We start from the raw sequence: 26970 nt of genomic DNA, 5'->3' as shown, positions 1-26970 counted from the left end.
AGATGCTGAAAAGTATAACTCGCCCTTTATTTTTGAAAAGGTTTATCCTTTCCAGGCCGTACATGCTTCGAAAATCTCGGTTTCAAGCAACTGTAAAGCAGCAGTCGCATCTTAAGCAGCGCTTGGCTGTCGAGAGAGCCCACATCGAGCGCGCATTGGTTTTTCAGACGAACTTTTAAGAACCGCCGATCACCTCGAACGTCTTGAGGCGGTTGGGACCCGTGCCGTAGATGCCGCGTAAGGACGGTTTTTATGGCCTTCCTTATAAAACATGCGGAGACACGTCGAAAACGAACACATCTCATGAGCGGTCTTCGCGGTTTAAAAAAAAAAAAGTGAACAACTGAGGTGCCCAGAAGCTTAAAAATTGGCCGCTTTCACTGTTCGCATATATCTGAAAAGCGAAACAAATTCCAAACAAGCGACTGTTCTTCGGTGCTGCCGTGCCACCTACGAGTTTAGAGAACGGGCGAATACTTAATAACGGTGAAGACCGCAATTTTACAGAAGCACAAAGACACTGTAGCAGTTTCGGAGGCAATCTAATACGTCCCAATCAATCTCTACAAAACAAGACCGCGCGCGCGTGGAATCTGAGATACATATCGGTGCGGGGTTAACGCTCGAACTCCGAATAAAAATGCACATCGCATCGGCGGCGTGCACTGTGATGTCCAGCTGGGCCGGACCGGACGCCTAGCTGGGCGGGGAGAGAGTTCCCCGGATCCTCGGCCGCCTCTTCCTCCTGCGCCTGCCGCTGGAGTCCCTGTGGCGCATCGCTTCGCTGACGCGGCCCTCGGTGGCCGAAGCGACGCTGTGGTCAACGGGAGCGGGCGAGCGCCCCGTGCGGTGACTTTCGCGCTGCGGAGACGTGTCCGTGAACTCCGGTGACAGGGCGGACAGCGCGCCCCCGCTGGTCAACTCGGCCGGAGTCAGTTCGCCGCTCGGGACCTCCTGCAGTTGGGTGCGGTAGGCGGCGAGAACCGGACTCTCCTGCTTCGGAGACCGGTGCTGGTGCGGGCGTCGAGCGACCTTCTTGGGAGACGCCGTGGTCGAGGCGCGACCCGAGGAACGGTCGCTGCGGGGCACGGGGGTTTGTATGGCAGGGCTTGCCGAAGGCGGCGCCCCGGGCCCGGCTTGGCGCAGACGCTCATTGGCCGCCTCTGCGTGCCCGCCGTCTTGGATGACAGCCGATGGGGAGGGAGCGGCGCTCACCCAGTGCTCTGCATCGGGTCTAAGTTCGCGCAGAGGCTCGACTGCGGTCCCTTGGTTCGCGCTGTCTTTGGTGAAAAGGCTGCCGGGCGTGGGTGGCGCAACGAGGCTCGCCGAGTGCTGCGCCTCGAGCCCGGCTTCGTCGACCGCCTCTGTGCGCCCGCCAGAGGCGACGGCATCTGGTGAGAGGCCGTCCACGAAGAGGTTTGTTGGGTCAGCCTGCTCCGCAATGACGTCGGGCTCTGGCAGCCCTACTTCCACGGCGCTTCCTGAGTGAGCGAGAGAGAGGAAGAAAAATTGACCTGCAGTCGAACCGCCTTATAGCGAAACTGTTTATACAGAAATAATGGATATAACGAAGGAATGACGCTTCCCCTTGGAAGCTTGGTCAGCACGGGCTATAGCGAAGCTACGCCTATAACGAAGTATACGCCGGGCACCACCTACTCCGTTATAAGGAGGTTCAACTGTAATTACATCATGTGGTGGCAATGCGATAACATTAGTGGCGTGTGACATTCCGTGTGTGCTACGAGGATCCACGTTCGACGGCGCGGCGTAGACGGAGACCCGTGACAGCGGCATCATCAATTACCCAGCCATGCTCTTTGACTGACGACCAGAAAAACCGGACCCGCCGCCGCCCCGGGGAAACAGGCTTTATCCTCCCCAATTTCCGGTTACATTCCAGGACAAGGGAGCTGTCAGCGGGCCAGAGCGCGCCGTACCACAGCCGACGCTATGCGCTACCACGAAGACGACATTCTTTCCCTCCCCCCCCCCCCTTTGTCGTGGGCTATCGCCGGGAAGGCACCCACAGCTTCCCAGAAGGGCCGCGACGGACACCTGTCATGGCGGACAGGCAGTACTCGCCAAGAATGTGGAAAGACAGGCGCTAGTGAATTAGCTCCGAAGAGAGAGCCTGTGTATACTCTCACTTGAGAGAGAGTGGTGGCGTTTTTGTTGTTTATTTAGTTTGTATTGTTAACAGACTCTGGGTTCGAGGCTAAGCCCAACCCAAGGGGGTTGTCCCCATCTCGCATGTTATTTTGGATTGGAGAATTGATGCTTTGGGCGGGCCACTGGAAATGACCGCCCTTAGTCCTTTGTTAATCAAGTGCTTAAAAGCACATGTAAACGGATGCAGTCCAGTCTGAGCAGGGGCTCCATGCTTAGCATGTAATGTGATGCTACTTAGGCACTAACCTGCCCGGTCGATGAGTAAAGTAGTGCAAAGTTTGTTCTGTTGTAAAATTATGCTCTGCTGTCATCATCTACAAGCTCGCCTCCTGTTCATCTTCCAAGCCGAACGACACTAGAGGAAGGGTTTGTGAACCATCCTCGAAGAAACGGACGACTATTGAAATTCTACTGCATAGACGCTCAGGACGACATCGTTCGCCAAGAGGGCCTTCAGCGCCGAAGCCCGACGGCGTGCAGCTTCTGCCAGCAACCGCTCGAGCCCAACTCCGGAGCCACTCCATCGCCCCCATGAAGTCGTCGGCACGTAAGCTCGGACGCCCCAGCCTCTGATGTATAACCTTAATCATGTGTAATTATTGAATATACCTGTTTGTTTAAACTGAGCCATACGGTGTCTCTTTGCCTCTCCGTCCCGTGTGGACCTGCGCATTATGGGGGTCATCACACTGGTGTCAGAAGTGGGGTTGCTCAAAAGCAAATGTCCTCTGAATGCTGTGACATTCATGACTTCAAAATTGTAATCAAAAGGGAATCACGGGACTGATTGTGGGACTTTTACCCCCATTTGAGAGGCTTGAGGCACTGGAGGGCTTGAAAAAAAAAATGACTGTATCTGAGGGAGCTCCCACTCCACAGCCGTCGCTCGGAGCAAGCATGCTGGCATTAGGAAGCGTCATTCCGACGTTTACGGGAGATAAGACAAGGGTTCCAATCTGCGATTTCTTTTCCATGCTAGAAGAGATTGGGAAAATGGGGGGATGGTCCGATGCTCAAATGCTGGGAATGGCGAGGTGTAAGATGGCAGGAGCTGCTCATGATTTTGCATGGCGAGACGAAAAAGTAAAATCCACAAAATCATTTGCGGAATTTAAGAAGCTCGCGTTTGAGCATTTTGACACTGAACCACGTCACGTGCGAGTACAGAGGTTCCGTGACGCCGGACAGATGGTAGGGGAGGACGTGCGAACGTTTGCGTCGCGGCTTCAGCGCTTAGCGCGCGATACGTTAAGCAGGGAGGAGGAAGGAGACCAGCTTAAGAAGAAATACGCGGAGGATATACTTAAAGAGGAAATGACCGCTTTGTTCGTGGCTGGTCTGCAAGACCCCGTGCGCCGGTTCGTGCTTTCGCGCAAGCCGAGCAATTTCGACCAAGCCGTGGAGGCCGCATTGGATGAGGAACAAAATGAGGCGTTAACGACAGCCGCAGCGAGAGTACGCGTCATAGAGAGAGCGGTGCTCAACCCTGAGGTTGCTCTCTTGACAGAGCGGTTAGATCGCTTAGAACAGCTGCTATCTCAGCAGGTAGAATGCCAGGTTGAAGCGCGCGCTCAACAGCGCCCATTCGCTGGAAACCGGAGACCGCCACAAAGCTACAGGCGCGGTATGCGAGATTTTGAAGAAATCGTATGCTTCGCTTGCCAGGGTCGCGGACACATCGCCAGGTTCTGCCAAAACGTGCGCCGTGGGGAGCCACAAAGAGAAGCAGGCGAGACACGCCCTAAGCAAGCCTACAGCGGGGCTCCAGATACCGAGTCAAAAAAACTAGTTAGTCCTCCCCAGCCTGAGGAGCGTGGGGAGGGAGCAGTAGATGATGAGGTGGTGGTAGTTTGTGTGGCCGACGAGGCATGCCCTGTTGTGCGTTGCAAGTTAAATGGTTGTTGTATGGACTTGTTGATAGATACGGGGTCAAAGGTGACATTGCTTAAGGAGAGCAGTTTTAACACGCTTCGAAGGAAGGGGGACCGCGAGGTGTTGGAAGCGTCTGGTGGTATGGCAACCAAATTTGTAGGCATAACGGGGGATCCTCTTGGCATAAGTGGACTCTACCGGTTACACTTCTCTCTCGGCGGAATTGCATTGGAGCACCCCTGCTACGTATGCCCGGACACGGTGTCTCTGCCAAACGGAGTGTCAGGTATATTAGGGCAGGATTTTTTGAGAAAAGGGAAGGTAGTAGTCTCATTCTCTGAGGAAGAGGTTAATGCGGGCGGCTCAAAAGTTCCGTTTTTGAACAGGAGAGGGGCTGAGATTCGCATTACCGATATTGACACCCGTCAAACAGTGGGATCATTGGAGAAGGTATATTCGCGGGTTGCCGTCCGGCTGGTCGAGGAGGCGGTCGTCCTTCCTTGGTCGGAGCACATTTTGTACGCGTTTGTGCCTTCAGATGTAGAGAGCGGCGCCGTGGGAGTGCTTGAGCCGGTCGACTCTCTCAGCAATGGCCTGAAGGCAGCCGCGTGCCTCGTGACAGTTAATGACGCCAACAGAGTGCCCCTACGGGTGGTTAACTGTAGCCAGCAGCCACTGAGCCTTCCCAAGAACAAAACATTGGCTTTCTTCACCTCTGCGATAGAGCAACGTGAGCCCACCGATACGGTACTCGCAACTGTAGAGCATGCTAGTCCTTCGGCTGCTCCAAAGGTGTCGTTCGATCTTTCTCACGTAAAATCCAGGGAGAGGGAGGCTCTGGCTGGTTTGCTGAAAGACTACTCGGAGGTATTCGCCGCGTCCAACCTGGATTTGGGCTGCTGTGGCGTTATAAAGCACAGGATAGAAACCGGCACTTCATCGCCCGTTTACCAGCGTGCGTACAGGATTCCTTACTCCCAACGTGAGGAGATGGAGCGGCAGGTGCAGGACCTGATTGATCGCGGCATTGTCGAACACTCAAAGTCACCCTGGGGAGCACCAGCACTATTGGTGGAAAAGCCAGATGGCTCGTATCGATTGGTAGTGGACTACCGCAAACTAAATGCCGTAACTCGCATCGATCCATACCCCATCCCCAATATACAGGAGACGCTTTCTCAGCTGGGCTCTGCCAGGTACTTCACGGTAGTGGACATGGCGGCGGGATTCTGGCAGATAGCAATGGATCCGGCAGATGCCGAGAAAACGGCATTCAACACGCCCTCAGGGCACTATGAATGGAAAAGAATGCCGATGGGTCTGGCCAACAGCCCTGCTGTCTGGCAGAGAACCGCTGATGTTATCCTGGCAGGTCTTCTGGGGAGGCTGTGCTTCGTGTATATGGATGACATTATCATATACAGTGACAGTTTTGATAACCATTTGCGCGATATTGAGCAGGTTTTGGTGCGACTAAGAGCAGCGGGTCTCAAGCTGAAGCCCTCTAAGTGCCAATTCCTCAAAAACGAGGTGAAATACCTCGGGCACGTTGTTTCAGCTGACGGCGTGCGACCGGACCCTGAGAAACTAAGGTGTGTCTCGGATTTTCCATCCCCGACTAGCGTCCGCCAGGTCCGGCAGTTTCTCGGCCTGATCGGTTACTACCGAAGGCACATAGAGGAGTTCGCCAAGCTCGCTAAGCCGCTCACCGCCTTAACAGCCAAAAATGTCGCCTTTCGCTGGGACGAAAACGCGGAGAATGCTTTTGGGGCCCTGAAAAGGAAGCTAATGAGTGCACCGCTGTTGCGCCACCCGGATTTTAGTTTGCCCTTCGTTATGGCCACAGATGCGTCAAAGTTCGCAGTTGGTGCCGTGCTATCTCAGGTTATCGAGGGCAAAGAACATCCCGTTGCTTTTGCTAGCCGACAGCTGAGCCCCACAGAGCAAAAGTACGGAGCTACGGAAAGGGAGTGCCTCGCCGTTGTCTGGGCAGTAAAGCACTTCAGATGCTACCTTTACGGCCGCAAATTCAAGCTAGTCACAGACTGCCATCCTCTGAAATGGGTGATGAGTGTCAGGGACCCTAGCTCGCGACTCGCTAGATGGAATCTACACCTGCAGGAATACTGCTTTGAAGTTGAGCACAAGTCAGGAAAGACACATCTGAATGCTGATGCACTCAGCCGCACAGCTGCAGTGGCAGCTATAGATGAGTTTGTCCCCGTAGTCGACCCCGCCGAATTACGCACAGAGCAGTGCAAAGATCCTGACCTGAAGCGAATAATCGAAAGCTTAGAGGGAGCACCGTCTCAGCCCGAACAGCTAGGTTATTTCATTGGCAAAGACGGCACCCTGTGTCGGCGCACGAGGCCAACCAGGAAAGGGAGACCAGAGAAAACCGCTTGGGAGAGAGTCGTCATACCTCGGTCGTGGACAGAAAGGGTTCTTCGCGCGTTTCACGATGCGCCATGCGCCGGTCATTTTGGCGTAGCGAAGACACGCAGGCGTGTGGAGCGTTTGTACTTTTGGAGTGGCATGCGACGGGATGTTAGAGACTACTGTGCGAAGTGTCATTCCTGTCTCGAAAGAAAAACACCCAAGGGACGAAGACCAGCTCCAATTCAGCCGTTCCCTGAGGTTTCGGCTCCCTTCGAGCGGACAGGTATGGACATAATGGGCCCATTGCCCACGACCACTTCCGGAAACAAGTACATTTTAGTATTTGTCGACCACCTTTCAAAATACGCGGAAGCGGTAGCACTCCCAGATCAGAAGGCAGACACGGTTGCAAGAGCATTTGTCGAACAGATCGTGCTCCGACATGGACCCCCGAGGCAACTCTTGACAGATCGGGGAACGAACTTCGTGTCGCAGCTAATGAGGAGAGTTTGCGAGCTGCTTAAGATCGCTAAGAAGCAGACAACACCGTACCATCCGGCTTGCAACGGCGCGGTGGAGCGACTGAACCAAACCGTGGCCGGGTTCCTGTCGCATTTTGTTTCGCGCGACCAGCGGGACTGGGACTTGTGGCTCCCGTATGCAATGTTTGCCTACAATTCCGCAGCACACGAGAGCACGGGCGAATCGCCATTCTTTCTTCTCTACGGCCGAGACCCGGACCAGCCTAGTGAAGTGCCAGAGGGCCCCCGTCGTGTCCCATACGCTTCACTGGACGACTATAAGGTTGAGCTAGAATCGCGCTTGCAAGTGGCGAGGGACATCGCAAAGGAGTCCTTAAAGAAAGCGGCGAAGCGCAGGAAGGAGGTGCACGATCGCAGTGCTAGAGACGCGCCGTTTGATGTGGGGGACAGCGTGTACATTGAAAACTGCCAAAGGCAGATTGGGCTAGCTCGTAAGTTCCAGACGAAGTGGAGAGGACCGTGCGAGGTTGTCGAGAAGCTTTCTCCGGTAAACTTCAGAGTCCGAGACGTGAACCGGCGTTTGATAAGGATACACGCAAATCGCCTCAAGTCGGCACCGGTTCAGTATTCACGAAATGAGGAAAGGGAAAGCGCGGATTTTGATGGGGACAGAAGTGAAGCGGAGCGCGCAGATAGTTCGCCAGAAACGCCCTCTCCTGCATTTGTTCGGCAGGCGCCCGAGGTGACGGCCGGAATGCCACCGGATTTACTTCATGCATTGCTAGAAGAAGAAGCGCGCGAGGTTGCCGCGCAGATAACGCCAGGAGAGGCTCCTGCCACGAGCCCTCGCGAGTCCCAAAGCAGACAAAGGGGCACAGACTTACTTAGTATGACTCATGAAGGCCGATATCCGCTGCGAAATCGGAAAGCTAAGTCGGACTAATGGCGTAAACAGAGCGGAGTTTTGAACTGGTTAGAATTGTGTAATGCCACAGCTCATAACATTGCTATGTGCTTATGTGTTAAGTTATCGGAGTTGGTAGTAAAACCTTTCTGTCATTAAGTAACACCTTCACAGGAGAGCATGCGGAGCGCATGCAGAACCTGCCCTACTTCCTTTCGTTATCTATATTTTTGTCTGTGCCGTGATCGTGCTAGAAGTGGGAGCTCCTTTGTAACTGTGGTAAATTTATTTCGTCCAGTTTGGACTAGAAAGGAGAGGCTTGGGTGCTGAGTTTCATGTTTATCTGTAAAAGAAGATCAGTGCTGCCCCTGGAGACGCCAGTATTGACAGCGGAGGCATATGGTGTTGTGCAGTGGTGTTGAGTGCAGCGAAAAGTGTTTTGTCGGACGCACTGTGCGAGGCGATTCAGAAAGACAAGGGGAGCTGCGTGGACTCAAATGTTCGGAGAACATTCTTCTGGAGGGTGAGCGAGTGTGACATTCCGTGTGTGCTACGAGGATCCACGTTCGACGGCGCGGCGTAGACGGAGACCCGTGACAGCGGCATCATCAATTACCCAGCCATGCTCTTTGAGTGACGACCAGAAAAACCGGACCCGCCGCCGCCCCTGGGAAACAGGCTTTATCCTCCCCAATTTCCGGTTACATTCCAGGACAAGGGAGCTGTCAGCGGGCCAGAGCGCGCCGTACCACAGCCGACGCTATGCGCTACCACGAAGACGACATTCTTTCCCTCCCCCCCCCTTTGTCGTGGGCTATCGCCGGGAAGGCACCCACAGCTTCCCAGAAGGGCCGCGACGGACACCTGTCATGGCGGACAGGCAGTACTCGCCAAGAATGTGGAAAGACAGGCGCTAGTGAATTAGCTCCGAAGAGAGAGCCTGTGTATACTCTCACTTGAGAGAGAGTGGTGGCGTTTTTGTTGTTTATTTAGTTTGTATTGTTAACAGACTCTGGGTTCGAGGCTAAGCCCAACCCAAGGGGGTTGTCCCCATCTCGCATGTTATTTTGGATTGGAGAATTGATGCTTTGGGCGGGCCACTGGAAATGACCGCCCTTAGTCCTTTGTTAATCAAGTGCTTAAAAGCACATGTAAACGGATGCAGTCCAGTCTGAGCGGGGGCTCCATGCTTAGCATGTAATGTGATGCTACTTAGGCACTAACCTGCCCGGTCGATGAGTAAAGTAGTGCAAAGTTTGTTCTTTTGTAAATTCAGTTCTGCTTTTTCCAGTTTAACTCTCTGTATATGTATGTTGTAAAATTATGCTCTGCTGTCATCATCTACAAGCTCGCCTCCTGTTCATCTTCCAAGCCGAACGACACTAGAGGAAGGGTTTGTGAACCATCCTCGAAGAAACGGACGACTATTGAAATTCTACTGCATAGACGCTCAGGACGACATCGTTCGCCAAGAGGGCCTTCAGCGCCGAAGCCCGACGGCGTGCAGCTTCTGCCAGCAACCGCTCGAGCCCAACTCCGGAGCCACTCCATCGCCCCCATGAAGTCGTCGGCACGTAAGCTCGGACGCCCCAGCCTCTGATGTATAACCTTAATCATGTGTAATTATTGAATATACCTGTTTGTTTAAACTGAGCCATACGGTGTCTCTTTGCCTCTCCGTCCCGTGTGGACCTGCGCATTATGGGGGTCATCACACGTCACTTCCCTCCAGCCAACGGGAATTATCCGGTATGGTGACGTCATTTCCCTCGAGCCAATCAGCGATTTATATTATCGACACTTTTTTTCCCACGAGGATTCTAATGTTATCCTATTAATAATGGAAATGCAGGGAGGACGTACGTAGTAATGACACCGGTTATATTTTCGTGAGACTAGAGAGAATGGGTAAGTGCAGTAACGGCTTCCTTTGAGTGCGGAATAGAAGTCAGTTCTATTCCCGAAATGGCCACGCATCCCGCACCGTTAAGCTGAGCACGCGGCAATACTGTAAACCGGCTTGCCCCTTTACGGGCATAATAAGCATTAAAACACCCATACCTATTTCTGAACAATGCATTTCATATAAATCGCCTGTATATGGCCCTGATGGGGTCTAAGGAAGTGTTTGAAAGCTTTCTAAAACCTTCGGCTGCCCATCAAGGGTTGATCTAATGCGTCTCTAATTAATTTAGAACTTGCGTTGATGGTAAGGAAGGCAGTATGATGCGTGAAATTGAAAAAACCTTTTATTTACATTTAACGACCTATAGATTACTGGCTCTAGCAGGGGCTCGGATATCTGGGCTATACAAACATGAACTAATGGTATGGTATGGTATGGTATGGTATGGTATGGTATGGTACACGCTAATACGAACTAGCCTGTATGGGATTAAAAATGGAGTAAGCTTTCTACTAGCGCACTGCCTTTTAGGGGCACGGTTTTCTGGCCAAGGACAGGGTACTTTTCCATCTCTAAAAATGCGGAATACTTGCGGTTGGCAGCGGAAACAAATTCCCTCTATAAAACACGCGAAGTTCTAGCAGTTACAAAGATCTTAACAGAGGTTTCAATCTCCTCTATTTCCTAACCTCAAGGTCTCCGGTATCGCGTTTAAGAGCCTCCTCCTGTTACTCACTACATCAAGTTAGAACTATATGCTCTTTGGGGAAAATGTGCCTCCGTTGCCAACAGTATAAGCATTCAGGTATTTAGTGACCGAAATATACCCCGGGACTTGGGCAGCATACCCCTAAAAGGCAATGCGATATAGGACGGTTTGCTTCCTTTTTACTCCCGTACAGTATATGTGTATAGAGTGTATGGTATGGAATGGTGCGATATGGTTTAACGCCCCGAAGCGGCTGATGTTTTACGAGGAAAGCCCAGCTCCGGATTAATTTAGACCACTTGAAGTAATTGTTTTGAGGTAATGCATACGAATCGCCTGTCATCGGTTCCTGGTTGCGGAGTGACTGCTTGTTCGATTAAGTCCCCCAACAAGCGTTGTACACCTTATTCAAATGACGTCTTAGCGTGGCCTGTTGTATTCTTCTGGTTTTGCACGCCACACTGTGACACGTTGTTAGCTGTGCGGGTGGTCTTCTAGATGTGCATTAATCGCAAAAGTAATCAGCAAATCGAGCACCTTTCGATGATATGTTTGCATAAATATTTGAGCGTCTCACATGCATACAATCCTATCATTTTTTCAACGTCAGTGAATCTTCGGACGACCAGTTGTTGAGACGAGCAACGCTACAAGATGAGATTAGGTATGCCTGTTATAGAGAACAAGCAAAAAAGGATTGAAAATTAAACGCGCAGCGCATAACCTTGGAGTGAAACAGTTGGCAGATAGGTGCGCATATGTTGTGACGGGGTCTCAAAGACGCCACAGCCGACAGTGCATCGTACGCAGTGCAGCAATGGCGGGACATGATCAGATTCACTAGGGATAAAACAGCACTTGATCGAGCGAAATTTGAGATTGGGAGTTTTAGTGCTAGCGCGCTGAAAGTTCGCTCAATCGAAATGAATTCAAGTGGCATTTCGATGCACAGGGCTGAACGCCGTAAGGGCGTCGCGCACGCACCTGGCGGCAGGTGCTCGACCGTGTCCGTGGCGGCCGAGTGTTTGCGCAGCGTGCTGCCGCGGGCAGAGTGCTGGTCGTAGTCCTTGCCGGGTGTCCGGAACAGTGCCATGATGACTCGGAACGCCCTCTGGCTCTCCGCTGTCGACTCGGTCTCCGGCTTCCGACCGCGGTCCGAGCGCCGGCCTCCCGGGGAACGCATGGGGACGAAGCTGTCGTTCGGAAGACGCGCAGGGGTGGCTCAACAAGATGGCAACGGCGAAGCGAGTATCCACGAAGAGGACATGCTACATACTTCATCCACCACCAAGGCACAGCTGCGGGCTATAGTTGGCTAACCACGAAGAATTATGAAGCACGAAATACAAGGGGCGACACGAAGAACAAAACGAACTCAGACACACAAGTGCTCAAAGGATCCAGAGTCAGACAACTGACTGTTGCCAACAGCGCGTGCTTCCGTTTCTTTCAGCTCGCGTGTCATTTCTCGCGTTTTGGATATTGAACGTCGCATATTCCACGCTATGGAACGAATGCCGCATAGCTGGCCGGGTAGCGGACCATAGCAGGCAATGACTTTTCTGCACAGCCTCGTCCCGCAAATGTTGTCTTCATCTATGTACAGCTCTTCTCTTATTCTTATAGCACCCGTTTTGTCTTTCATGTTTTGCATTAGCCCTATGGCAACGCACGCACAGGGTGTACCGCAATTAGGGGCCTGTGTGGGCCACCCTGTACATGCAGGTCGGCACAAAAAAATCTGCAAAATAAAAAGAGGAAAATCTGAGTCGTGAACGCATTATCGTGGACGTGTGAAGCACGAAATGAAGGGAGAGGTAAGATGAGAACTCCGAAAAGAAAAGAGAAATTCGGCAAAGACGCTTAAAGACTGCTCGCGTGTGAGAATGCGAAAGCATTAAAGGGCTGAGTCATGCTACGTTGCAGAATGACTGAGTCGTGAGTAATTACTACGACTTTCATAGGTCATAATAGGTTACGATTCATTCATTCATTCGTTACAATAGTCGCAGACAGCTTAGGTGTGCAGTGAAGCTCCGCCCACATTCAAAATCTCCGCTTAGAACTCCTCCACGACGAAAAAACAGTCGGCTGCTTAAAGGTTTCTTGTTGCCTAAAGAACCTTATCACAAGAAAAAAAAAATTATAAGCTCTAGAATTTTGATAACTGCCCCGTTTAATAAAGTCGAACATTAAAAAGCTGATTTCGTTTACTGTTGCGATTGGCCAGCGGAGTAATACAGGACGCCGCGGACCGCGGCCCAGTGTTACGAACTGCTGTTCTTTTTAAAGTTGTATCAGACTATATACATTTACATCTTGTAGCGGCCCGCCTTCAAAAGTATCCGATCGCAGCGCCTCCAGAAACGGTTGAGCAACAACGGCGAGCGGGCGCATTTTTTCGCTTAAAGCATTGTCGGAGTACTGGTAGCGCGAACGGAAAGACATATTTCATCGAGTTTTAAGCATCAGGCACGTGACGCAATGTAAATTAGCAATACTGTTTGGAGATGAACTCTGCAACGCCACAGCCTAGGGCCATGGCGACGCGTTCAAGGGTGGGCGACTGCAGCGCCGCCGCTTCGCTCGTCAGTGGCGGGGACCAGCGCTCAATGCTTAACCCCGGCCGCGCGCTACAGGTGGACACTTACGAAGACACGGATGCTCTTTGCCGCTATTCAGACGAACTCAACAGTGTGCACGCATAAGTGGTGCCGCGAAAATATGGCGTCCAAGCCCAAGAGTGCCTTCTCTGCTGCAATAACGCGACACAATCCGGGAGCACGCACTCGAATATGTTCTCTTCTGGTTTGATCTTCTCCGGCAGGTGCGTCGCCTTGGTCTCGGGGAGCTTGGTGACTAGATACCCGCTGAAGCCGCAGGCCAGGGACAAGACTACGTAGCTCATCAGAACCCAGCCTTTCCTCTCCTGCGGTAGAAGGACGAGGCGGGTCTATGTAGCGCATGGAACTAGGCGGACTCCGGAACATAGAGAACGGAGTATTATTATCAACAAAGCTTTGTAGGGGGCTAGTTGGTCGTACATACTGAGACTGAGGAGCGCTACAATCAAGACAAGGGGACAACACCACATAAGCTAGCGCTCGTGTCTCGTGGTGTTCTTATGTGGTGTTGTCCCCTTGTCTTGATTGTAGCGCTCCTCAGTCTCAGTATTATTAGCAAGACAACAATGCCGTCCATCATTAAGCTTAAATGACGTCGAACGCATCGGGCCCTTATTACCATAATTATTGATCTGACCTTTGTCTCACAACAGTAGTCACCCGAGGTTGTCCAAATTTACATCGCGCCCTGCTACAGGAGGCTACACACAATATTCGCTGGAATGAAGTGGTAATTATGGCTGTGGCAAAGTTAGACCAGCAAGTCTAAGCGTCGCTAGCCCAACCTGGACGGATAGCTAAAATGTTTGCCCTTTTAACAAAGCTCAGAACTGGCAAACGGTGATTAGATGTGTTTGCTTGGCCCTCCCACGTCTTAGGAATAAAAATGGCGCGAAAATATTTTACAGGCAGCTAGTGAAAGAGAAGCTAAGAAGCAGGTTAGCTTCGAAGATATTCACCAGCGCAGAACGCTTGCCAGCGGTTCGGAGCACTGCCCTTCGAGGCAGCCATAATCATGCAGTACCAGTAACATGAGCAGATTAACTGGTGCGCCCCTTCGCATTGGTGCGCCCCAGTTAATGAAATATGATGCCGCGGCGGTCTCAGCCCACCACGAGGGCGAGGCCTTAGGAGAAAAGGCAGTCCCTTAGGTAGTCTGGGGTTTTTCCAAAGCGTCTAGGCCTTCCTTCTGTTGCGCCACCCAGAGCACAAGCAAATCGTCATTGACAGTCAAGTGACGTCCGCAAAGTTGCCGCCTAGTTTATGCAATGAAATGGGCTTTGTTTCTAACTTCCATAATTTGTTTACTGCGCAATGAACCGAGCAATAGGTTATAGTGACAAGGTACCTTGTAATTGCATTGCTTTGTTTTTGTCTAGACTCATTTCTCAGAGAAGGCACTAAGAACAGCAGAAAGGACCGGACTAACGCCAGCGGTCTACAAGCCTATAGCGGACTTCCCTAACATGTTTTTCAGCTGGGGTGATGTTCGGGTTCGGATGTAATAACCAACATTCCTTCCACGTATACAAAGAAGTCTCAGCAGATTAGAAATTGTTGTTGCAACAGCTAAAGCTAGCTCGCCGCTGCGGCCTCTGCACCTGTAGGTTCTCGTAGAGGAAGGGCGCCATGATGGTGCCGATTCGGCCGAAGGCTGCACCCAGGTTGAAGCCCAGCGCCCGGATGGTGGTCGGGTAGATCTCGGTCGCGTACAGGAACAGCACCGCGTACGCGAGGTTGATGGCGAACCAAGCGCCCAGTATGACCACGGGGCGCACCGTGCTCTCTGGGTTACAGTACCGATGCACGGCATAAGAGGTGCGATGCACTGCCACGGCACACTGCCTGCTGGGCAGAGACCGCTTGAGTCGCTCACTCTACAGTGGTCGCAGCTATGGCATAAACTACCTCGCGCTATTTGTTCTTGCCGATAGCTCCTCGAGTTTCGAGCATGAGAAAAAAACCCGGTTTATCGTCTTCACGTTTCCGTAAATTCGCATACACTGTAATTTATAATCGCATTGGGCACTTCAGAATATAGTATTTATTTATTTATTTATTTATTTATTTATTACATGCTGCAGACCCTTGGGTCCAAGCAGAGGGATATTAGAATATATACAAATAATAATGAACAAAACAGGAACAGACAAGTACACATTTATAAAATTACTAGTCACACTGTAGCCAGTTAACCATGGTTCCAGTCCGATATTGTCCGAGGAAAAAAGGAAAATTTAAACGTATCAGTTCGAGCATAATAGGGTGTGAGTGAGCCAGGATGATGATGTCTTGTGTGGCGCACTGGTGAAAAAGCGTCAGTAATAGTATGGTAACGTCAGCAGAGAGGGAGAAGATACAGAGAACTGCAGAAAGAACTGCAACTACATATATTGCTGTACTGTGGTCGGTCAGTAGTCGGTTCGCTCTGCATAGCTCTCTAAAAAATAACAATGAGTTAAATTGGGTTTTTCAATCGGATCCAGTTGGAACCGGTTGGACCCAATAGGCCAGCCACGAATCAGATTGGCTAGTCCATTTGGTTTCCCTGTACTTCCAGTTGGGCATTTCATACAGCTTTCTATAAGATCAGAACAGTGATGTAACAAGGTTCTTGTAAGAGATATTAGCAGCTTAATTTTCTAAATTGCTTTCATTTCCACGACCACCGCGGGCGTCATTAAATAAGGCAACCTCGGTTAACGGACAAGAAGCGTGTAATTCCCATAATTTCAATTCAGTTGTAAAAAAGTTGGCACAATAGGCAGAGGTCTCCCAGCAGTCATAGGGGAAAAGCTAGTCGGTCCCAAATAGAATTCCAGTTTTTTTTACTGAGGCAGTTCAAACCATTCGGGTCCAATAGGCATGCAATTTGAGTTAAATAGACGATCCAATTGAACTAGTTCGGTGACCAATTGTCTCCTGCTGGGTACATTTCGGCTCAAATGGTTGTGCCCAATGGGCGGTGAAGGCACAACTGGCTATCGAATAATTGTTTCTAATTTTAAAATTTTTCGATTGGACCCATTGTCTGACCGGGAGTGTAAGGGGCGCTGTACTCACGCAGGGGCAGCGGGGCGACCAGCAGGCAGCAGACGCCCGCGGCAGCCAGCGAGGCGGCGAGGACATCGCGGCGGCCCCGGCGCACGATCAGCGCGTACGCGGCCAGCGGCGTGGTCAGCGCGACCACGATGGGCGGCCAGCTGCCGCTCACGGCGCTGAGGTCGATCGCGATCCCGTAGAACGTGATGGAGCACGCGAACCTGCACGCGCACAGTGCGGGCACTCGAGCGCCCAACCGGCCCAACCCTCAAGTCATGCTGCGAGTTCTCCGGGAACTATCCCTTTCACCAGCACAGCACAGAACCTTTTTTACGTGATTCTAGTCGATCTTTGCGTGCCTCGATGCCAGCGCCGGCGTAGGGGCTAACTGGGCATGCTGCCTTTGTGGCAGCTCCTCTACTCGTTTACATTTCAGGCGTAATCACAGAGACAGCTGTTAAGGGTTTGCCGGTTCTGTGGTGTTAGCGTAACGCGGAGGGGAAACGACATGGGAAAAGGGGAGCCAAGGAATGTGGCATCCTCTGTATGCAGCATCGCAAGCTAATGCTTGCGTTCGCTCCTCTGGGTAGAGAGGCTGCCACTGTGTGGCGCGGCGACCGGCGCATTCACTACCGCAGAAGGCTGTCACGGACGTGGTGACCGTAGGCTAGTTTTGTTCGGCAGGGAGCAACCATTTTCATGCCATGGACTCAATGCAGGTGTGACGTGGCCACGTACTTTTACGTAAACTGATGTACTTTCGTCGTTTGGCACATTCTATTCGTCCCTTTGTACCTTTCGCTTTTGCAGATTACTCTTCTGGGCCAAATCTGGGCGCACAGCATATTCAAGTGAATAAACAACTAATAGCTCTTAAATTTCTCAGTTAAAGGAGCCTCTGGCGCCTGAAAGAAGTACTTTATATAACATTTTAAACACGAGCGATTGTTCCATAATCTGTCGAGCTCCCAAGATTGTCGGTAAAAAGGATCCGTATACATTGTCGGAGGACAGGGTCGCAATAAACAGTTTCAAACTCTAAAGTGTTTCAGTATAGGCACGCTACACTACCTTCGCGGCTCGTCCATCGACGATTTGCGTTGCGGCTGAGCGCAACATCCGCTTCCGCTGCTTCAGTCAATCGGTGAAGCACTTTGAAGAACTGATCCTTTGAGCGATCTACATAAGGATATCAGCCTCGCTTAATGCACGAGGCAGTCAGATCGCGCGCACAGAACAAGTTCGAAAGGAACAGCGCCGCAAGCGGGCTTTGTTGATACTCGCGGACGCTCTGTTGCGCGCACCCACCAGCAGAAGGACAGGCCCATGGTGGAGAGCTGGTACTGGGTGACCACGATGACCAGCAGCGCCCAGGTGTGCTTCTCCGACTCCTCCAGCTCGTGTGCCTGCTGCAGGTATACGCAGCATATATGGTCGCTAACGCTAATCCGCTCGCTTCGACGCAGTCATCAGCACCGAAATTCAAAAAGAATCGCCAAAGAGAAAGTCACCATTGCTTCATACTGTACAAGCTGCAAGTCACCATTGCTTCATATTGTACAAGCTGCAAGTCACAATTGCTTCATATTGTACAAGCTAGTTCAACGTAATCATTCTCTGTAGTGGATCAGTGGCTATGGCGCTCCGCTATGTTCAGCACGAGATGGCGGGATCGGATACTGGCCGCGGTAATAACATTTTGCTAGGGGTGAAATGCTTAAACGTCCATACGCTATGCGATGCTACAGTGCACGGTACAGAACTCCACTTGGTCGAAACCCTCGATTACGGCGCATCCGCCTCTCCATTAGCGAAAAATGATCTGCGAGAAAATTGCATTGGCCCTCATTTTGTCGGCGGTTTCAGTTTGAGAAATGTATTGCAGAAGAAAAAAAAAACTCTTAGGTGGTCCTCGGTAGACCGCATGAATGCGTTAGCATTTTCTGTTGCCGCTGAGTCTGTTGTAGCTAATGCCCACATATGCGGAATCGGTCATCCTCTACTTTACACTCATAGATCGTTGAGAGTGCTTATTCCACTCCTGGCGCATTGGTGCAGCTATTTAAAAAGTGACTTTAAGCTCTTCGTGTCAAAGAAACACTGGGCAGTAAAAACATTTCCACAATAAGCTAGCAAATCAAAATTTAAAGGCCCATTATAAACTGTGTCTTTCAAAAATGTAAATGAACTACCAAACTCGATACAAAACAAAAAGACAGAAACAGGAGCTATTTAAAAAGTGATTTTAAGCTCTTCGTGTCAAAGAAACACTGGCAAGTAAAAACATCTCCACAATAAGCTGGCAATTAAAATTTAAAAACCCATTACAAACTGTGTCTTTCAAAAATGTAAATGAACTACCAAACTCGATACAAAACAAAAAAACAAACAGGAGTCAACGAGCAAAGGTTGTAATCGCGAGACGACACAGGGAATTGAACGCCGATTTTATGGGAGGCGATAATTTTAGCTCATGAGCTGTGACAGTTTGAAGAAAACTGGCGTATTTTACTGCAATGAAGTCCGCTGTCTTTAATTTTGTACCCGGCTACCGCACAATCAAGAATGTGTTTCTTCGCAGAGTTTATCTCCGAATGAAATCGGCCGCGGCGTGGCTGTAAAATTCAAGTGGCGATTAATTTTATTTTGCACAGAGCCTGGTAAAAGGAGGCGTTCGGAAAGCTCCCGTTGCTAGTCAGATCTCCAGATGACGAACTGGATCTAAAACTCTCATTGTTGTTATCTTCCTCTCTCGTTTGTTTAAGACAAATCTATGTACCGTGGCAGTTTGAGTCTGTGCTGTTCTTCCAACTTGCAAAACCGTGCAAAAGAAGACGTGCAGCCCCCTGACCCCATCGTCGGGAGGTTGGGTTCGAGCCCTCCAGCAACCCCCCCCCCCTCCCCCTTTTCAGTCGGCGCCTATGAGTATTACGGATCATTTACCGTCACTGCGACTGGAGCAGCCGACCTCCTGCTCGAACTTCGACGGACACAAGTGGTTAAGACTCGACACAACAAAGTAGGTGCGCAATTCAGTTTTTTACAAAGACTTCGGTTGTTTCTTGAAATCGGCTTCATCGTGCTATCTTGCGCAATGCGCCGTTTCGGCGACATTTGAACGTAACCTCGGCGAAAGTGTCGATAAATTATTGAGCAATTCTGTCTGTGAATGACACGTGCGCGGGGTCGCGCTGATGTCCGTGGCCTGGACTGTTGTGCACATCTGACGCTTGTATACTGTTCAAGTGGCAGCGCGAACTCCCCGCACTCGCTCGCAACAGTTCCAGCGCCCGACAGAGGGCGTTGGCGGCAATCAGCGTCCTTACCTTCGCCCTACGGCGCGACGGGGACTTTGGGCTCGCCTCGTCTTCGCGGTGCAGCATCTGCAGCGGCTCCTGGCGCAGGCGCTCCCGAACGCGCACGATGCGCTTGCGCGGCACGTGGTTGCGACGCAGGATGAGAGACACCGACCGCACGGCATCGCGCACACGCAGTGTGGTGATCAGCCAGCGAGGAGACTCCGGCAACAGCCTGCGTGCGCATATGGTTGATGTGCAGTATACTATCGTGCACCCACTTTCCACATTCTTGCTAACCGGGGCTCGTGAGCCGGAGTTCCCGGATCCGAACCCGGCCGTGGCGGCCGCGTTTCGATGGAGGCGAAACGTAAAAGGCGCCCGTGTGCTCTGCGATGTCAGTGCACGTTATACATCTCCAGGGAGCTTTAGTCATTCAGGAGTCTTCCACTGCGGCACCTGTTTCTTTCTTCTCTCAGTCTCACCTTCCTACCATTACGGCGCGGTTCGGGTGTCCATCGAGATATGTGAGATAAATACTGCGCCATTTCCTTTCCTCGAAAAACAGTTGTTTAACCGGGCTGAGAGCCAGAATGACTAGAGCCTCCTTCCACGGAGAAGACATAAGTCGACGTCATTTCGTCGAAAACCTCGCGTACTTGACGAAAAATCGTTGCCTCACTCATGACGAAGCGCCAAAGCGAATTTAAGCAGCAATAAAGAGAAGTTCGAACGAATCCTAAAATTTGTCCTCCATCTTCTGACGCCAGAACGATTGATTGATTGAAAACTCTATTGAAAGAATGTCAATTCTCGGAGTTTTGGGTGGTCTGCCTATTCCGGCAGCCCAATGGCCTGCGCCGCAGCGTGGCTCTTCGAACTAGCGTTCGTTGCTGATCGGGGTTCTCGCTGTGCGGAATGGCCTCCCACTGCTCCAGATTAGGATTAGGAAGTCTCTGAATAGCTGGATTGAAGTGGCATGGCCACACCATGCAGAGATACTGAAAACAAATTTCGATGTACTTGATCGGTTAGCGCAATGGCCTGCACATTGCCGACGCGAGACAGCGAAAAAAAAAAGCGTGGCTGTCACACAGCAGAGGAAGACAGCCTAACGAAGCGAGACGCGGAAATGCTTTCCCAGTCGAGAGCGGGCGGGCGGGCGGACATTGGCCGGTTCGGTCCGCGGGTTGAATGCCCACTGACCAGAAGCCGGCGAGGAGCAGAGTGGTGGGCAGCATGACGATGATCTGCGCCGTCCTCCAGTCCTGCGCCTCGGCCACGATCACGTTGACCAGCAGCACGCCGGCGAAGTAGCCGTACAGCACGGACATGCCGTACAGCGCCCGCTGCTGCAGCGCCACCAGCTCCACCACTGCGACAAAGAGTCTCTTCTCTGGAATCGCCTTCTGTATACAGCTCTCGTACAAGGAGCCCTCGCAGCAAAGCGGCGACATCTTCCCGAGGCACAGAACATATCGAACAGGGTGAGCCATACTTAGCGGGCACACGCGAGTGCGTTGTTCTGCGTCTCGCGCAGATGTTACAGGGCGCCACCTGGGCGAGGCACTCACAGCTGGCACTACAGGGAGCGCAGAGCCACGCGTTCGAGTGTTCTACTGCACTATATAAAACCAGAATCGACCCCTTTTCCTGCCCCGATCATTCAATATTCTGCGTGTTCCCAAATTAATTCAATATGTATGTAACTCCTTCAATTTTCTCTTCCCACCAGTGACCAAATACCTCACAGCAACGACATTCGCTTTGCTAGCAATAACTTCTTACTGGCTCCATTTGCTTATTAATAGAGCATCCTCAGGTCCCAAATGGAGTAAAAAAATTTGCGGTAGTTTAGCTCTGGTTAAACCTGGAGTGACACGATAGCTACAGCTGGCCGAGTGGAACTTGGCCGTGTGACCAACCACGTGACGAACCACCTGATCAGCCACGGCGCCGCGCCGCCGGCAGCTGCTCCGCACCACGTGACAGCGTGGCGGGGCAGCCACGCTGAAGCCTTGAAATGCTACCGTAATGCAGCTATCGCTACAAAAGCGCCATTTTACACCGCCACCTCGCCTATCGTCTGCCACTCTAAAAAGGGTGTAAACTCTTCTCTAGCACACGCTATTTTTACTCCTTTCTGTTTATAGTGTGCTTCTGGTAAGTTGCGTGATAATGTCAGTGATATTACAGTCGGTGGTTCTCTGCTCACGTCTGCTGCTTCCCCTGCGCCCGCCGCTGTACAAGATGTCGGAGCTGTCGTCGTTTTGTGCTCCTCTAAGCTACATTGAACTGATCCTCTGAAGCATCCAGCTTGCTCCCATCACAGTGCCTGATCTTACTTTGTTCCTGCCGCCACCATGCTATAGCCCCCGCTTAGGCCTCATTCTCATATAGCGTTTTTCAATGTGGCTCGAGAGGTCTGTTGCAGTCGACTAAGTATAATGCATCGACATGGAACTTCGACGGAACACAACTTCAACTCTGAGCTCTTGATATAGAGCTTATGAGGCTGCATTGTTGCAGCCTCGAAGCTGTGATTGTCTGTATAGCTGCGGAAGCTGAAAAGATATTAAAATGGAAGCAAACACTGTGATGTCAAATTACCTCCGGTGATGCTTTCATTTTCAACTTACTCTTCTCTGGTTCTTTGTCAACTATAGTGTGGCGCAGGACCAAATGAGCTCACAAAGCACAAGCAGATGACATGCAGACGACTCCTGCCGCGCCCGCCTACGAACACCCCCCCCCCCCCCCCCCCGCGCTCACAGTCCCCTACTTTAGGACCTCCTTCAGTGTACACATATGTAAAATCGCTTTGACTTTGAAAAATTGTTATAAATTCAAATTTCCGCATAATGCAGTTAAGTTTGACAAATTGGTTTCAGAAATATAGATAAAAAATACTGAGCATGGTGGTACACCCGCTGCGGTGGCTCAATGGTTAGGGCGCTCTGCTACTGATCCGGAGTATCCGAGTTCGCACCCGACCGCGGCGGCCGCGTTTCGATGGAGGCAAAACGCAAACGCGCCCGTGTGATGTACAATGTCAGTGCACGTTAAAGATCCCCAATTGGTCAGAATTATTCCGGAGACCTCCACTACGGCACATCTTTCTTCCTTTCTTCTCTCAGTTCCCTTTATCTCTTCCCTTACGGCGCGGTTCAGGTGCCGGCCGAGATGTGAGGCAGATATACTGCGCCATTGCCTTTCCCCAAAAACCAATATGCATTTCATTTTTTTATGGTAGCGCCTGCAACCACGTCGTTTCAAGGGCTACGATCCTAACACCCATCCATCCATCCTTTGGCTTAGTGTGTGGTGCTTAAACTACTCTATTAGGCCAGAACATTGCGTCAGCCCACCATTGTAAAGGGTCTGGCCTCCACAATATCGTCATCAGTGGGACTTTGTACCGTTGAGAGAACAGAATCATGTCTGGCGTGGCCGTTCTGGTGGCGCTTATTCGTAGTAAAGTTCAAAGATTGTTTAGAGACAAAAAGAAATCTCAAGACCTTTGCGGCTATGTAACGCGAGATTCAACGAAATCAGTGTCGGCATTTAGTTTTGGCAGGCGGCTGTCCCAAACAGAGCCACCTGTATAGGGTTATGCGACCCACGTTGGCCGTGACATAAGGTGGCATCAGGCGACGAGACAGACGCACAGCATTAATAAAGGCATTAAAACATCCTACGTGATGTCATGCGGGATGATAACCATACCCTGGTTCCCATGGTATCCATGGTAACGCATTCACTGGTTACGCCAGGGACGTGCGCCTAACAGCTATCGCTGTAAAAAGAAATCCATCCTACTCCGCCACCTCAGTATGGCTGAACGGGTATCCCTTTACTGAACCGCCCTTCGGCGTGAGCCATCCAAGCCCAAGGAGTGCATACACAGCGATCCATGCAGTGTATACTCACACAGGACGTAGTTGGTGTAGGTGAGCGCCGCCGAAGAGGCCGCCACGAGGAAGCGGAAGGCGATGAAGAGGACCAGGCTCTCGACGCTGTACATGGAGACGCCGGCCACCTCCAGGACCAGGGCGGAGAGGCACACCACCGGCTTGCGGCCGACCCTGCGGAGGGGCAGCCGCCATTTTGGTCCGCGCTGCGCTGCTAAACAGCTGATATATGAGTTCGCTTAGCCTATTAAGTACTTGTAAGAGACGTTCTAGGACCTTTTGCAAAATAGGCAAGCCCACATTAGAATGGCAGATATTAGGTCCCAGCCAATCTATATGGGCAGCGTGGGTACGTCAGGAGCAGCCCTCTCCCTTCTGCTCTTTAACATTGCCCTTATGGAATTACCGGGCCAACTTAAAGAATTAGAGGTCATTCGGAACACAATCTATGCAGTCTATATCACAATTTGGACAACCAGAAGTGATTTATGAAGAATGGAAGAGATATACTTCAAAAAGCATAACTCAAAGTTCAATAATATGCGGAGGAGTGCGGCTGTGAAAAATCAGAACTTGTTATAATAAGACAGAGAGGGGAACATGCACCAGTAGAAACCAAAGTACACGACGCTGTCGTACCAGAGGTGCAGACGGTGCGAATTCCTAGGATTATTAACCAGTAGTAAGGGAGGCAGTGCAGCAATGGTTAATAAGGTCCACACGACATGCGAACGAATCATTCGAACGATCTCTCGCATAATTACTAGAAAGGGAGGGACGATAAAAATGGATTCTCTTCGCTAGTTTCGAGGTTTCATAATCAATAGAATAGTGCGTATGGCTCGATATCTTCGGATGGGGAAGTGCGATTTAAATAGCTTTGATGGAATAATCAGACGCGCACAAAAAAAAAGCACTGGGACTATCTGATAAAACACCCGCAGAACGCCTCTAGCATCTGCATCCCTGGACAAACATTTCGAATCTTGGAATAGTGTAAGGTATTGTGGAAATATCGAAGGTGATGGTCCATTCTGTCGATGGGTAGCAAAATTTTTCAAAATTTTTTCCATTGATCGCAACGAGTAGGTAAAGACTGCCATAGAAAACCAATGGGGAACTATTTTGATGCTGGAGAAAACTGTAATAGCAAATAAAATGCGAGCCTACCGAGGGGAGATCTGCGGATATATATTGATTGTTGCAGTGAAATCTTACAATTTATAAAAAAGATTGCGCTCATAAACTCTTTCCAGTTTAAAAAAATGGCTGTCGTTTAGCTCTGGTTAAACCTGGAGTGACGCGATAGCTACAGCTGGCCAAGTGGAACTATAGCTCAGTCGAATTGCAAAGTCAGTCTTCCGCCGCTCCGTTTCGCTGGGCGTTCCTTCGTCATCTTCGTCGCACTTGACACAGCGCATGCGCACAGCTGTTTGTTGCAGCTGTTGCGCGACGCGCCGCCGACAGCAGTAGCTGCTCCGCGCCACGTGGTCAACCCACGTGACCAACGGCGCCGCCACGGAGCTCAAGCGGTGCCATGCTGAAGGGTCGAAGAGGTGGCGTAGTGTAGCTATCGCTGGACGTGCTCCTGCGCTAGACTTAAGCTTACCTGTCGGCGGAGAGGCCAGACACGGAGAGGCCGAAGAAAGTGCCGAGCATGAAGACGTTTTCGCCCGCGGTGTACAACCATGCCCGGTCGCACGCCAAGTCCCACTGCGAGAAAAAGCACTGAGGACGATTAGAAGCTGCAGCCTCTATTGATACGATACCGCGTTCTGCTCACGAGGATAACACTCTCACCCAAAAACGGAGCGTTCATCAGCTAGAAACGACAAAGAAACGAAATACAGGTGTCGCCATCATCGGCCGATTTGGGAACTAAAATGTGTGCGTCGACCACGATTTTTTCGAGGCTACGCTATACCGCCTTTCACTTCAAAACGGTGAGAACCCACCATTTACGGCAGGGACGATACAAGTTTGAATCGACTGGCGGGAAGATTTTTTTTTCAAATCCAATTTTATCGGCAATGAATGCGTCAGACTCAAGTCACAGCAGCAACTCCGTGGCTACTTCGCAGAAGCTGGCGCTTGATGTATGGAGTGTCGCGCTTGCTCAATTGGCCAGGCAGTTTTTAGCAGGCTATAACCATCGTTAAGCCGACGAATCGAATGAAAAGGAAGAACAGGCACGCATAAATATAGCAGCCCGAGTGTCACGCTGCTACACGCGACGAGTGCGATCACCGGCCGTTTAGGGCGCGAGATTTGAGTACAGCTCTATAGATATTTTGATTTTGCGCGCGCTTCTTCGAAGCTAGAACACGGCACGGGCTGATCGACGGCGCTAAACGTCCTTCAAATTTAGAGCGCGCCGTGCCTTTTCGTCACTCCGCGCCAAAGCAGGCGCGCACACGCACAGCGTCCACATTTACAAACGCTCTCTCACCCTCCCGCCGAGGTACGCATCGCCATTGGTCAGACGAGGAGCGAGATTTTCAGAGCTTTCCTGCTTCTTCTCTCTGACCAGGCGTCGCCGCATGCGAGCGAAGGGGGGAGGGCGTCACACAGCACGCATAATGTTACGCGCTTTCCATGAATGTTCCTACAGTATATTTGAAAACGTTGCTCTCCATGTGTAAGCAGGGGTTTCTCCAAACCTCTCCTTTAACCTCTCTGCTTCGCCGTCGGCGTGCTACTGCCGCCTCGATGCGGGGGCGCGCGCATCGAGGCACCCTGCAGCGCGTACGACTCTGGCGCCATCTCTGAGCGAGCGGCGGCACTCTATGCGCCCGGTTACGCCGACGGCGAGGGACTGCGCTCAACCCACGAATGGGCGCTTAGGAGCTGCGCTCTAAAAGCTCTGAAACAAGCAACCGTTCCCCATGCACGCCAAAATATGGCATGATCCTTATGGACAGGCCAGCCGGAGACTCCACGTAAAAGATGAAGGGAATGTTGACATTGAAGCTGAGGCCGTGCAATAGACTGCCAGTGGTTCCGCGAATATGAATTACAAGCTTCTAAGACTGTACGGTGAACGCGATTGGGTCGATCGCGCGAAGCTCACCTCCTCGATGGTGGTCACCTTGCCGCCGGACGCTTTGAAGGACCTTCGAGGGCAGAGCAGCGTCTCGTTGCTGTCTGCCGGCGCCGCGTACACCTCGCAGCCGCTGAGCGAGCCATCGGGCTGGCGTGGGATGTTCATCGCCTTCCACTGCTCGAGCGTCGTGTTGGCAGGCACATCCGGCAGCCGGCACCAGTGGGCGACGTCAGCCGGCGTGACGATGATGTAGAGGAGCGTGTGCATGGCGGACACCGTCATCGCGAACGTCGAGTAGACCAGCATGGCCCGATGGAAGGGCCCAACGATGCCAAGGATGGCCGAGAGGTCCTCCTCGGGCCAACATGGCTCCTCATCCGTGCTGTCCGGGCGGGTCGTCCGCGAGGGACTTCCCGCTGGCGATTTCTGTTGAGACCGCGACACCTGCTGAGACCGCGACATCTGCAGAGAGCGCGACATCTGCTGGGGGCGACTGGGTCCGGGTGCAGCGCGTGACGTACTGCGTCTGCTTCAAGGGATTCTTCGAGATCAACCCGCTTCTAGCTTATGCAGACGCTGTCGAGAGGCAATGGCTGTCCTGGAGCACGGTTGTCACGCGGCTTCATGAAC

The 26970-nt window shown here is 51.5% G+C and overlaps 1 protein-coding gene across 1 annotated transcript; it reads right to left on the bottom strand.

Annotated features, from left to right (window-relative positions):
* Positions 1–382: 382 nt before the first annotated feature.
* LOC144119552 (solute carrier family 22 member 7-like) lies at positions 383–26970 on the bottom strand. The gene is made up of 11 exons (XM_077652134.1): positions 26368–26970; positions 24907–25010; positions 23317–23471; positions 20593–20761; positions 19417–19621; positions 17399–17499; positions 16112–16311; positions 14650–14834; positions 13214–13353; positions 11409–11617; positions 383–1481 (listed from the first exon to the last, which is right to left on the bottom strand). The coding sequence occupies exons 1-11, from the start codon at positions 26818–26820 to the stop codon at positions 697–699; spliced, it is 2706 nt and encodes a 901-aa protein (XP_077508260.1). The 5' UTR covers positions 26821–26970; the 3' UTR covers positions 383–696.

Source organism: Amblyomma americanum, chromosome 2, assembly GCF_052857255.1.
Source record: "Amblyomma americanum isolate KBUSLIRL-KWMA chromosome 2, ASM5285725v1, whole genome shotgun sequence".
NCBI lineage: Eukaryota > Metazoa > Arthropoda > Arachnida > Ixodida > Ixodidae > Amblyomma > Amblyomma americanum.
The sequence above is the reverse complement of the archived record's forward strand: the minus strand, read 5'-3'. Positions and strand labels throughout refer to the sequence as shown.